The sequence below is a fragment of the Myotis davidii genome, unplaced genomic scaffold, assembly GCF_000327345.1.
Source record: "Myotis davidii unplaced genomic scaffold, ASM32734v1 scaffold313, whole genome shotgun sequence".
NCBI lineage: Eukaryota > Metazoa > Chordata > Mammalia > Chiroptera > Vespertilionidae > Myotis > Myotis davidii.
The window spans coordinates 1238929-1253314 of record NW_006286275.1 but is presented as its reverse complement, the minus strand read 5'-3'; the positions used below and the strand labels follow the sequence as shown (position 1 = coordinate 1253314).

The 14386-nt window shown below is 37.9% G+C and overlaps 1 protein-coding gene across 1 annotated transcript in view; it reads right to left on the bottom strand.

The window, feature by feature from the left end:
* The window catches only part of HCRTR2 (hypocretin receptor 2), a 98785-nt gene that overhangs the window by 28420 nt on the left and 55979 nt on the right, over positions 1-14386 (bottom strand). Inside the window, exon 2 of the mRNA XM_006757744.2 lies at positions 5029-5207. Coding sequence (XP_006757807.1) covers positions 5029-5207 — 179 coding nt within the window. The remainder of the gene's footprint in view (positions 1-5028; positions 5208-14386) is intronic.

Here is a 14386-nt window from a genome sequence, read left to right as displayed (position 1 = left end):
AAGGACCTCAGAGATCCATGACAGGTAGAAGTGGAAATTTTGCCACATCACAGATTTGGATGACAGGCGCTAATAGAGTGGAAGGTGGGAATGTGTGCCTGTGAGTGAAGGAGCCTGTCTGACCATCAAGCACCCACAACCCACATCTCTATCGGCTTCTGTTTTTTTCCTGGCATTTCCTGTGCAGAACCTTTTCTGTGCTCATAAAAAGTAATCACTCGGACTTGGGGGGATGGGAGGGGCTGGGAAAAGGGTGGAAAAAAAGGGGGAATTGGAGATATCTGTAATACTATCAACAATAAAAAATATATTAAAAAATAATCACTCAGAAAAAGAAACTGTAAGTGCAAGAAAAAAATAAATTATATATATAATTTTTTAAAAAAAATCATGATAATTAGTCAGCAACTAGCCTAATAAATGTTAATGGTCTTATATTTGTATAATTATTAAAGATATAAAAATGTCATTTTAATTATTCATCTAAGACTCATTATATTTGTGAGATTTTAAAGATTTTTGAGCATTTGCCAAAGTGTGATAGTACATCATTCATAAATCTAAAGGTTGCATTGTATTATATTTAGAAGAAAAGGAACCTATATATTATAGAGAATTAGCAAATGTCCAAAGAATCTCAAATGTAACAAAATAACCTTAAAAACTGGCTGGGCATTCTGTAATATGTTTTAAAATATTCAGTAGGACAAAAGTATTCCCTTAGGTGCAAAAGCCATCAGTTTCAGAATATTATAATTAAAGAAAAAAACTACTTAAATTTAAGTTATTGACCATTGACACTGTTTATTCCATTTGGGAAAATGCTACAGAAAGTGAGTAATAAATAATGTGAGAATTTGGAGATACTAGTTTTACCAGTGTGTCAATATTTTTTTTGGATTTGCAACTTTCCATAAACAAGTAATATTGAGCCCTAGCTGATTTGGCTCAGCGGATACAGCATTGGCCTGCAGACTGAAGGGTCCCAGGTTTGATTCTGGTCAAGAGCATATGCCTGGGTTGTGGGCTCGATCCCCAGTAGGAGGTGTGCAGGAGGCAGCTGATCAATGATTCTCTCTCATCATTGATGTTTCTATCTCTCTCGCCCTCTCTTTTCTTCTCTGAAGTCAATAAAAATATATTTAAAACAAACAAACAGGTAATATTGAATGAGGTAATCAATAGATCTGGTCTTTTCCATCTGACTCAGATCTTGTGGTTACTCTGTAGTTGTCTCCTCAGCCTATGGAGAAGAGGATCAACTGAGGAGCTGATTAGATTGGACACTGTTTATAGAAAAGCAGAATCTATTAGGAGGTCACTATTCCTTCAACTGTAGGACTTGGTAAGCTGTGCTGTGTAGAAGATTATTGTCCATGATGACTTTCAGAGAGACGGATACCCGGCATCACTCACTGTTTCCCACTGCTTCCAGTCAGTCCTCGAGTGTTAGCAGTAGAACCTGGAATACCTAGTCTACAACAAGGGGCCATTATGTATTAGAGCAGGACTGCACCTATTACCGCATGATACACACCTCGCGCATCACCTCACTCTTAACAAGCGACTGTTCTGTTTCATAAAGAGAGCTTGGGATCATCTCTCCCAGCAAAGAGAAGATTCTGGGCAACTAAAGCCATCTTAAAACTTAATAGGATTCCCCAAATTTCCCCCTGGATAGTTACCGGAATCAAGAGAAAAACAAAGCTTGCTGAGAGTACCACAGCAATGGTGAAATATTAGAATTCTCTGTTAGTGTGATTTCCCCTGTGTTTCCATGAAAACACCAAAAGACCCCTTTCTTACTGATTTTTTCTTATGTTGCTCAATGTAGTATTTCTCTGAAAGAATTTTGCTGCAGTGTATTTTTGTAACCCTTTCATGGTTTTCAGCCAACTGACACAAACTAATCCTATCAAACTTAATGCCTGCCATGAAGCTTATAATTTCCACTTACTATTTCCCACTTACTGTTCTATCAACAATCTGACCTAAAAAATGATCACTTCTCTGTATAAGAGGTCATTGAAAAACTACTGGGTTACAAATATTTTTGCAGCATTTCAGATCCAAATTAATATAATTTCTACTAATGAGCTATTTGTAGTCTCCCCCAACTTTTGTTTTTATCAAGACTTTATTTTTTTTTTGAGTACTTTTAAGATCACATCAAAACTTTGGAGAAGGTACAGAGATTTCCAATATACCTTGCCCCCACATATCCATAGCCTGTTATTAACACCCCCACCAGTGTGATACATCTGTCATAACTGATGAAACAACATTGCACATCCTAATCATCCAAAGTTCATAGTTTACATTGTGGTTCACTCTTGATGTTGTACATTCCATGGTTTTAAATAAATGTGTAAGAACATGTATCCACCATTGTATATTATCACAAATTCATGCATGGTGGGGTCCAGCTGGCCTGGCTCCAATTGGTGGATTGGGGCCAGGCCTGTCAGGAGGAAGAAATAGTGGGAGGTTTCCGGTGAGCTCACCCCAATCAGGGCCCAATCAGGGCCGGACTGGCTGGGGGGAGGGGCCATGGGCTATTGGCCAGTGAGCCCCGCCCCCAATTGAGATGGGGGGCTTACTGGGAGTGGGGCTGGATGTGGGGAGGGGCTGTGGGCAGGCTGGCCCCACCCCATTCTGGGGTAGGGGAGCCAATTGGGGGTCAGCCGCTGGGGAAGGGGCTTTGGGAGGTTGGCCGGCTGCCCTGCCCTCAGTGGTGTGGGAGAGGCCAATCAGGGGTGGGTCTGGATGGGGGGAGGGGCCGCAGGAGGTTGGCCAGCCGGCCCCACCCTCAGATCAGGCCTGTTCGCTGGCCACAGTGGGCGTCATAGCGACTGGTTGTTCCAGTCATTCTGGCGTTACGGTTGCTGGCTTTTTATATATATAGATTGCACTGCCTTAAAAATCTTGTGTTCTGCCTATTCCACCTTTCCCATCCTTGACAACTTCAGATCTTTTTACTTTCTCCATAATGGCCTTTTTCAGAATGCCATAGTATTGGAATTATACAGAATATAGTTAGTCTCCTTAGACTGTCTTCTTCCATTTAGTAATAAGGATTACCTTTATATTTTCATGGCTTGGTAGTTCATTTCTTTTTAGTGCTGAATGACATTCTATTGTCTGTATGTACCACAGTTTATTTATTCATTCATCTACTGAAGGACACCTTGGTGGCTTCCAAGTTTTGATAATTATAAATAAAGCTGCTATACAAGTTTGTGTGCAAGTTTTTGCGTGGGCATACGTTTTCAATTCCTTTGGGAAATACCAAGAAGTTCAATTGCTGGATAATATGGTGAGACTATGTTTAATTGTGCAACAAACCATCAAACCATCTTCCAAAGTGGTTGTACCATGTTGCATTCCCAGCAGCAGCAATGGATAAGAGTTAGTATTACTTCACATTGTCACCAGCATTTGGTGTTGCTAGTGTTCTGGAATTTGTCCATTGTAACAGTTGGGTCGTGATATTTTGTTGTTGTTTTAATTTGCATTTTGCTGATGATGTATGAAGATGAGCATCCGTATAACTGCCATCTGTATAACTTCTTTGGCGTGGTGTTCGTTAAGGTCTTTGGCCTATTTTTCATTGGAGTGTTTATTTCCTTATTAATTAGTTTTAAGAGTTCCCTTAACTTTACATAGCAGTACTTTATTATGTTTATCTTTTTGCAAAAATTTCCTCTATCTGTAGCTTGTCTTTTCATTGTCTTTTACAAAGCAGAAGTTTTAAATTTTGAAAAAGTCAGCTTATCAGTTGTTTCTTTCAAATATAATGCTTTTGGTGTTGTATCTAAAAAATCATCAACATACTGAAGGTCATGTAAGTTTTCTTTTATATTATCTTCTAGGAGTTTTATGGTTTTGTATTTTACTTCAGATCTATGATACATCTTGAACTACTTTTTCTGACGGGTGTAAGGTCTGTGTCTACATTAATATTTTTGCTTGTGCTGCTTATGAGAATTTTTTTTTATAATTAGGAGCACGTTTTTGTTTTCTCCAAACACTATGATCACCCTCTGGGAGACTGGATGGAGTAGGAACTGAGATGGTGGAGGATGGGTATGGGTATGGGGTTTGGGAACACAAAGAGAATGGGCCGCATTTTACTCACAGCCTAATTGCTGAAGGGCATCCATGTCTTTGAGTATTGTGGCTGTGGCCCCTAGCTTAGGAATTTTTTTTGTTAAAGATTTAGAGCTATCAGAATATCATTTAAAATGTACTCTCTGAAAATATTTGTTCTTATCTTCTTGTAGGGCAATTAATCGTGGGAAAGCTGCTTCTACTACTGAACAATAAAGCATCTGATGATGATGATGATGATGATGATGATGATGACTGATAGTTACTGAGAACATACTAAGTCTTTATAATATCCTCCAGAAGGTAATCACTAGGCCAAGTGATTTATATAAATTTATGTAAGTAGACTAACAACAACCATAGACTGTAGTTATAATTAAAATTATTATCCTTTTTAAATCAGTGAGTCACAAAGAGCTTATGTATTTGGCTTGATAGCATACAGTCGGTGAATGGCAGAACAGATATTCCAAACCCGGTGGTTTTATTCAGAACCTACACTAAAACCTGTTTACTGTACGGTTTTGATCACATGGTTCCTAATTTCTCAGCATGAAATGCAACCACTTATAAAAACAAATATCTGTCTATTATTTGGACTGGGAGAATTTCAATCGTTACTTTGCTCATATTCCTTATTTTATCATCAGAAAATTAGAGGTGGAAGAAGTAAAAGTTTACGCAGCATCTACTCATTCTGTTGCTTTATTTTAACTCAGAGCTTAACTTGTTTACATAGAAAGTCTCAAGTATTTCTTTCCTTAAGTTTGCTGATTCCTTTGTTTTCCTTATTTGTCAATTCCTTGGGCAAGTATATTACTTTCTTAGCTAACTAGTCAATAGAGCTCTATGACTATAATTGAAAGTAATTTTTCCGTAGTTCTGTGTTTGAACCAAAAATGTATCAAAAACACTTACCTGTAAGTAAGGAATCACTTTACAGAGGGAATTTCCAAAGAACCAGGTCTCAGTGATGTCCACAACCAGTGTGGCTGGAAGGCAGGTGATGGTCACGAGCACGTCGGCCAGAGAAAGGTTGACTATGAAGTAGTTGGTCACCGTCCTCATGTGGTGGTTCTTCCACACTGCCACACACACTAATTGGGAAAGAAAAAGGAATAGTTACTATGAGTATTGCGGACTGAACGCTTGTGTCCTCCCAGAATTCATATGTTTACGTCCTAACCCTCAATGTCATGGTATTAGGAGGTGGGCCTTTGGGTGGGGATTACGTCATAAGCATGGAGCCCTCATGAATGGCATTAGTGTCCTTATCTCTGACTACTTGTAAGGACTCAGCAAAAAGTCTATTGTCTATAGATTAGGAAGTAGTTGTTCACCAGGCCCGAATGTGCCAACACTTTGATCTTGGATTTCCTAGCCTCTGGAACTGTGAGAAATAAATTTCTATCATTTGTAAACCATCCAGATTATGGTATTCTGTTATAGTAGCCCAGAGAGAATAAGACAGTAAACTAAACAAAGAAACAAAATAGATACTCATGAAGAAATACTGTCAAGCTAATTAATATTCTTATAAAGTCCACAAATAAATATTGCAAAGGAAAGATAATTTAAGGTTGTGCTGAATTTTCATTGAATTCATCAATCTGTGTGAATGCTGAATATATATTTAAAATCAATTCACTTGCCTTGCAAGACAATTCTCAACAGATCAAAGAGCTGTGTTAACTTTTACTTCATGTTGAATTATGATTCCCAGAAGTTATAGAACAACCTCTGACTTTTTTTGATGTTCCCTCAGTGCTCAATATGTAGTAGATATTCAAGGAATATTTACTGAATTGAGTTGAATTAGGAGTTAGCTATTTCCAGTGAACTGCAGCGTTTGCCTCATCCGTGACCTTTACCCTTATCGGATCTCAAACACTGTGTCTGGAACTTCAATAGATGAAGAGGCTTCAAAGACAAAAGTCAACAATTATTTAGCTCCTGTTATTGCCAAACACAGAGCAAGGTGGTTTGTATGCTGAGGTCATTGAATTTGGATGACCATCCCAAAGAGAGGACATCATGACCGACATGAGGTCATTGAGACACAGGGAATTCATGGAACTTGTCTAAGGACAACTGGCTCATAAAGCAGAAGAACTGGGATTAAACACCAAGCGAAGAGCTCACCTTTCACCACACTGGTCACCTTCTTTGGGGAAAATGAAGGCGTGATAACAAAGCCCATAGAAATTCTAGAAAGGCGATCCTTCTTTCTATTACTCTTCATGGCCTCGAAACATCACCGTAACTCAAACATACTTTTCAGGCTTTCACAGCTGAGCCTGCCTCATTGCTTTTCAGTATACACTTATGTTTAAGAGCTGTGCTGTCTCACTGACTTGCTCTTTATGGAAGGAACAACTAGTCCTTGATCCTCTGCCCTCCCTCTGTCTGTGTATATCCAACAGTTACATAATCACCGACTTCAGAATTCTATAGTTGCAAGCACTGCTACCACATTTATTGATGGTTTGTTTCATGGAAAGTAACTGTGAATTTGCCTGGGGTGTCATTAACCTGCCAGAACTGTCTCCGATGCACCCAAATGATGCAGTGATTAGTAACCTTATACAGTGAAGAAACAAAAGCACATTTCATTAAATTTAAGGCACTGAGTGATGATTTCTTCTTGACAATTATGTATCATTTATTAAGAGTGCCATATACTGAAAAATGCTTTCGCTAGCTCCTGAAGCTGAAATTACCCCTCAGTCACCAATAGATGCTAATTTAAGAGGGTTACTTTTCCCAGGGTTTAATTTTGCAAAAGAAACTTCACATCTTTATCTAACTCCATCACCCTAAGACCCACAAACTCAGGTGAACTTCATTAGGGGGAACTGTAGTTTTTTATTATCTGAAAATGATGCTGCAGAATTATTTGTTTCTCAGAAACACTTGAATCTCAATCTCTCTCTCTCTCTCCCTCCCTCTCTCTCTTGCATAAACCCATCCTAGCATGGACTACATTACCAAGCCTTGTTATAAGGAAATTGTCAAAAGCATCATGCCACTGATACTTGGTTAATAAATGGTCCAAGTGGTATAATTTTAAATCAACCAAAAAAAACCCCCCAAAACCAAAAAACCCCAAACCCCACAATATTTTAAAAGAAAGCAGTTCTAGTTCTTTCTTTTTTATTTTTTTATTGTTTAAAGTATTAAATATGTCTCCTTTTCCCTGATTGATGCCCCCCCTCCCACCAGTTCTCTTAATTCTCCATATTTTGGAGGTGAGAAATAGCAGTGATGGAAAGTGTAATGCATTCTGTTTAACCAATATGAAAGCAAGTGTTTTTTTTTTCCCAACCACCACTTTTATATTACTTTCTATTGCCATGCACTCTTCTAAGCAGTTTAAGTTACTAACTAGTTTAAACCTCATAATAACACTATGAAGTGATTACTATTAATATTCATATTTAACTGAGGCTAGAGAAGTTCTGAAACCTACCTAAGGACGTATAGCTATAAGTGCTAGAGATTAGGTTTAACTCGTATCTGCCATGCTATGCCATTATATGATGCCCTCTATTGAAGCAGATGATAAGGAAGTGGCCAACATCTATTTGACAAGACTTCAGGACCATTCAATATAACTTGCCATTTGATGTATAAGTCACCTCAGTTATCTGCCTGATCTATCCGGCTTGAACATTTTTAATAGTGGGAAACTGGTTTTTCTATGTCATAACTCTACTAGTTTCCTAGGGCTGCCATAACAGAGTACAATAAATGGGGTCTCTTAAAACAACAGAAGTATATTGTCTCACAGCTCTGGAGGCTAGAAGCCCAAAATCAAGGAGTCAACGGGGCATGCTCCCTCTGAAACCTATAGAGAAATGCTTGGACTGTCTCCTAGCCTCTGGTTGTTTGCTGGCAAGCTTTGGCATTGCTCGGCATGCGGCTGCATAACCCCAATCTCTACCTTCACCATCACATGGCATTCTTCTGTGTCTCCACCTTTACACAGATATCTTCTTATCAGGACACCAGTCCTATTGGATTAGGGACCCACGCCACTCCAGTAGGATTTCATCTGAACTAATTTCATCTGCAGTGACTCTATTTCCAAATAAGGGGCCACTGCTCTAGAGTAAGTTTGCAACTCATCAGGTCAGGGCCACTGCCCTGCTGGGCTAGGAGAACAGAGCACCAAGCCTCAGAGAATTATTCCTAAACCTTAAAACTAATGAGTACATTTACCCATTTCTCTGCTTTAAAGGGAGAGAAAAGCCCACTAGCTGAAGAAAGCATTTATATTCTTCATTCCTCTTTGAGTAAACTCTGACAGCTGACATAATGAAGTTGAATGGCAATTATTCTCTTGGCTCACAACTCTCCATACACTACATTCTGATGAGCTTTGGTAGGTCCCAAGACATGAACTTGGCATTACTTTTAAAACCAGTTTTCTGAATGATCATGATCCATCGATATTCCAGTCCATTTGTAGTGAGTTTGAACTGAAAAGGCTGCCCTCATTAACCACGAACAAAGAGGAATAGTTGAGAACACAGGGATCAAAGGCCATTGTTGAAGGCAAGAATGCAGTCAATGACACTCCAGCTCTAGCACAGACTTTATTACGTAGAGATTTTTTGAGATGCAGAGGTGCCAAGAAGATAAAAATCTGTTCATTCCCCCTCTCTCACCCTTCTATAAGGTTACCTTCTCACCTTCTGTAAGAATCTGATTGTATATATATATCACCCATCTTTTCTCCACAGACTGACAGAGGGAAAGGTGGCTCAAGATGTATGGGAGCATCTGCAGCTTGTGATGCAAAGAGGGATTTTAAAAATAATTTATAATAATATATATATATATATATATATAGTCATTAGATATAGCCTTAATCATTGTATGGGTCAAAGGTTTAACTGACTTGCAAATAGTAAAAGGAAATATTAGTTTAAAAACACCATTGCCATTTTATTCTGCACTTATAATAAACTGTTTCCTTGTAGTTTCATATCTATCAGACCCAGATTTAGAAAATGTTTCTCTCTCAAATTGACATTTGTACTTGGAAAAATTTAAACTCACACTATGTAAGGTGACATACTGTCAATCTGTTGGTGATATGACAATTAAAAACATGTAAACTTCAGAGGTGGGATTGTAACTCTTATTAAACATACACATATGTCTTGAAATGTCAAATAATAATTGATTTTGTGATATCAAGAGGTAATTAAGCATGGTATAGTGTGTGTTACTGAGTATCTTGGAAAGATCTGTATTAAGTATATCAATTTTATTTTAAGCATTTTCAAATTTATTTAATATTGTAACATTAAAACAAGGTTTAGATGTTATACTAAGTGAAATAAGCCAGACACAAAAGGGTAATGATTGTTTAGTTCTACTTATGTTATGCACTGAGTCAAATTCATTACTATAGGAAGAAGAATGGTGGTTGCAGGGGCTGGGAGGAAGAAGGGTTAAGGTATTATTGTTTAAGGTGACCAAAGGTTCAGTTTTACAAGATGAAGAAAGTTCTGGAAATGTATAGTGGGGATGGTTGTCCAACAATTTGAATGTATTTAGTATCATGGAACTGTACCATTAGAAATAGTGAAAGTGGCAAATTTTCAGTTATGTATAATTTATCAAAATTTAAAAATCAACTTCAATTAAAAAGGATGTTATAAAATTGAAAAGAAAATTTGGAACTATAATGATGCCTCTCAATAATCTTTTATTTTTTTCTCGAAAATTTAGTTCTTTTTTTTTAATATATATTTTATTGATTTTTTACAGAGAGGAAGGGAGAGAGATAGAGAGTCAGAAACATCGATGAGAGAGAAACATCGATCAGTCGCCTCCTGCACATCCCCCACCGGGGATGTGCCCGCAACCCAGGCACATGCCCTTGACCGGAATCGAACCTGGGACCCTTCAGTCCGCAGGCCGACGCTCTATCCACTGAGCCAAACCGGTTTCAGCGCCTCTCAATAATCTTAAACACAGAATGGAAATGCCAAGGAACAATCTTAATTACTCATTTTATGAATTTTTAAAATTCACAAACAGCTAAAAGAGTTAATGAAAACACAATGTTTCAAAAATGCTGTAGTTCCACAATATTAATGGCAGTGTTAAAAAAGTAACTGCAAAAAAAGTAACTGCATGATTTTTATATATAATTTTAATTATTTGTAGGCTATGATATAATTTAGATATGCTAATAAAAGATTGTCCAGTTTCTCAGGTTTTTAAAACTTAGCCTATAAATATGTGCATATAGAATGTAAGATAAGTCCTTGATTGTTATTTGTTATATTACATACATATAAAATGATAAATAAACCTGTCAGGGAATATCTTTAGAAAAATACTGTAGTTCCACATTTTGCCACACCGTGTCAGTGAAAGCCTTTGAAACTGCTTACTGCGTCACTTCAGGGATGAGTTCAAAAAATCAAGTAAATTGTAATATTCTTTATAACGAGGAAATGAATATATTTTTTCCAAGTGAGATTTTTTAGACCAAAAATAAATTTTTACAAAGGATAAAATGGGCACCATCTTCTCAACTAAATACAAATGAATGAGGTAAGGTGAAATAAAACAGTTTTCCTTACTGAAAAATAACAAATAAAGCAATTGAATACACATGGAAAATAGCCTAAACTTCACTCCCATAAGAAAGCAGGTAGACCATAAAGTCATCCAGAAACACTACAGAATGTAGACTTTAGAAACAGGGCAATTGACCCGGAGTCCTAAAAAGGTATTACAAACTCTGCATGAAATCCTAAGATTCCCCCGCTGCTTTTCTCACTCTCTTTGCACCCCACACTGTGGCATTGGCCCTCCTTCCTAATTTTAGTATTGTGCCCTTCTCTTCCTGGGCCAATATGCCTTTCTCCACCTCCACACCTTGGCAAGGCTATCTATAAATCTCTGTCTGCACTCAGAAGAACAGCAGGCAAATGTGCCACTTCTTTTTTTTTTGTTTCGTTTTCAAAAGTCTGACAGATGGGCTACTGCCAAGAATCACATCTGGAGAGTGAAATATGCCACCCAAAAGGTTATCTAATAGCAACAGAAAGCAAACTTTTGGAAAAGTGATTATAAATGCATACACAACAATATGTCTAAAATGCATTTCCGTTTTTGTTTCCCCGAGAAAATACGAAAGTCTATAATTTGACAAATATGTTTTCATCGGCACCTGCTCATTATGTTAATGTGGGTGGGAAATCGCATGGAGACTAGCTGATGTCACCGTGGTGTTGATATCAGCGAGGCAGTGTGGGGAATAATTAAGACACCACAATTAACAATTCATCTGGAAAGGGATTTAGGAAAACAGTCTCTTCACACACACAGATGGGCAGGGAGACACTGTGCATAGAAGAATGTTATAAAACGGAAACACAGAGGAGATAATTTATGGAAATCAAATCCAAAAACAATTTTTTTTTTCAGAGAGGAAAACCACAGTGGGGAAAGTGGAAAACTCGGGGTGACTCTTCACCTGTCTGAGAGTGGCATGATTCCTACCAGGGAGGGGCTCAACCTCCTTGGCACCGAGGCTTCTGTACAGGAAGGAGCTGCCAAAGACCAAACCGGTGCTGTTACTAATAGGCACTCCTGGTTAAGGCGGGTCTGCGGAGAAGTTTAGGGGAGTGCAAGGCCCCGGGGTCTTAGATTCTGCAGTTCTATTGATGGCTCCATCTAGTAGCTGTAATTTCACTTCAGTAGGATTTGTTGACAGAGGAATTTCCCGTTACCCTTGTCTTTTTATTCTCTACGGGTACTTGTTCCCAGTGCAGCCTCTTAGAGCTGCATCTGGGCCTCTCCCCGCCCTCAGAGCCGCTCAGAGACATATGGTCAGTCCTCATCCTTGGCCCCTTTGTACCAATTAACAAAATGCAGCCTATCCTAGGACATTTGACTTCTGTTTTTCTTCCTGTTGGATGGTTGCCTGCACGCATACCGACCTGGGCTGGGGATCAAACCTCCAACCGTGGTACACGCCCTTGACTGGGAATAGAATTTGCGACCCTTCGGTGTGTGGGGCCCACATTCTAACCACTGAGCAACACTGGTCAGGACACAATGTACTTATTTTTGTTCTTCCTTAAGGAAATGCATTACCTCTCTCACCTCTTACCTTTTTTCTTCTATGCGCTCTTTTCTCTATTATTTACTCTCACAACTTCAATTCTTATCTCTAGGAGACTAATTTTCAAAATGGTAAGTCTGTATTGTGTTCTCTCTTCCTCTCCATATCAAAATTTCTAACTACATTTTTTTAAGCTTCTAGAGGTTTAATCTTTATTTCACATTCAACTCATGAATCATGAAATGTATTTATACCATGTTAACCCACTTGGGCATTGCCCTGCAGGTTATGAAGCATCACTGAAGGCTTGTAAGCAAAGGAGTTGAAAGATCCTAATTTTATTTTTCAAAGATGACTTATGGGGGGATGTGAATATTGTACATACTCTTGAACTGGAAACAGGGGGGTCAATTTTTAGAGTATTTTATAATTCCAAGGAAACAAGGTGCTGAGAAAAAAAGGCAGAAAATGAATGAATTCAACAAATAACAATGAGGTTGCAATATGAGGCCTCAGTGAGGAATTACATGTGAGGGTAAGGGGGCATGAAGAACTGAGGGTGGTTACCAGGTATATTGCTTGGCATTTGGGGAGAAGATCATTTGCTCACTGACCTATGGAGCAAAGGAGGGTGAGGTGGCTTCCTTTGTAAATAGGTAGAAGATGAGGAATTCCATTTTGTATACATGAGTTTAAAACACTTGTGAGTTATCCTACTGTCAATATCAATTTGGCATTTGGATTTATGGGTCTATATTTCAGGAGATACGTTTCAGATATAGATAAACATTGGGGGTTCATCAGAATAAAGACAGCAATTAAAGCCAGAGTAGAATTGCAGTTAGAAGAGAAAAATTTATATTTATAGAACTCTGCAATTTCATTCACATATATTCTTAGTTGGCAAATATTCAAGAAGGGCTAATTTTTCCTGGAAGTACTAAATATTATAGCACTGGAGGGTACATTGGTTTTATGATTACAAAGTGTTTGCATTTCTTGTAATGGCAGATAACCTTGCTGCAGAGCAAACCTCCCACCTAAAACAACCAGAAGTGCCACACATCTCTCCAGGGCATTGGAAAGCTGCCAAGGCAGTGAGGACTTGAGGGCCAATATCTTGGAGAAAAGGACAGCCAGCACCCCTTCTCTTCTCAAAGCTGTTGGCAATTTGCAAGCACCAGCTAAGGACCGAGAAGGAAAAGCAACAGGAACGGAGGAGCTGAGTTGGAACTTGAGTAGTCTTGCTGAACAGAGGCAACACTGGAGATAAGTCAGCAACCTTGGCCTTCTGCTAACTCGAGTAGGAATAAACCTGAAGGAGACAAGGTCTCCTAGAGAATGAAATCTGCTTCGAATGCCTTCATTTACTGACTGGCCGCACCAAAACTCTCTGCCACAGCAAAGGCTAATTGTCTATGGGAGAAGGTAACTATGAAGAGCATGAAATGATTTCTACAAATTTTCATACAAAATGTCACTCATTTAATAAAAAATCATCAGGCATACCAGATGGCAATAGCACATGACAAAAAGTCTATATAAAAAAAAGAAGGAAGCTTTCTGAAATTTTTTAAATCATAAGACTAGGTTCAAGTATTTGCATAATATTATGTAAAATATTAATAAGAATTGGAAAAATGTTCAAGGGAAATTGTAGAACTTAAAATATTTTGACTAGCAATAAAGCCACCTAATAAAACTAACTAATCAAAAATATTTAAAATAAAAATATATGCCACAGAGTGAGAGAAGATAGTTCCAATGTATTTATTTTTAAAAGGTCGGTTTGCATAATTGTCTCTTATAGTTAATGGGTTTTATTGTTGCTGCTACTGTTCTTGTTTCTTTTAATATACTTTTTATGGAAGCATCACATGTAGAAAAGTATAAAGACCATAAATATATTACTAGACAAATTATACAGACACTTGTTTGTAGACCAAGAAATAAAATATTATTAAAATACTCACCATTATGTTTGTGAGATCATCCATGTTGTATGTGTAGATACAGTTCCATAATTTTCATTGCTGTACAGTATTTCGATATAGATTAGATTACCATTTATCTACTATTGATGGACATTTGGGTTGTTTCTAATTCAGGACTGTTGTAAGCAAGGCTGTTATTAACATTCTTCTATATGCCTTTGACAGATATACTAGTATGTGTAGGTCT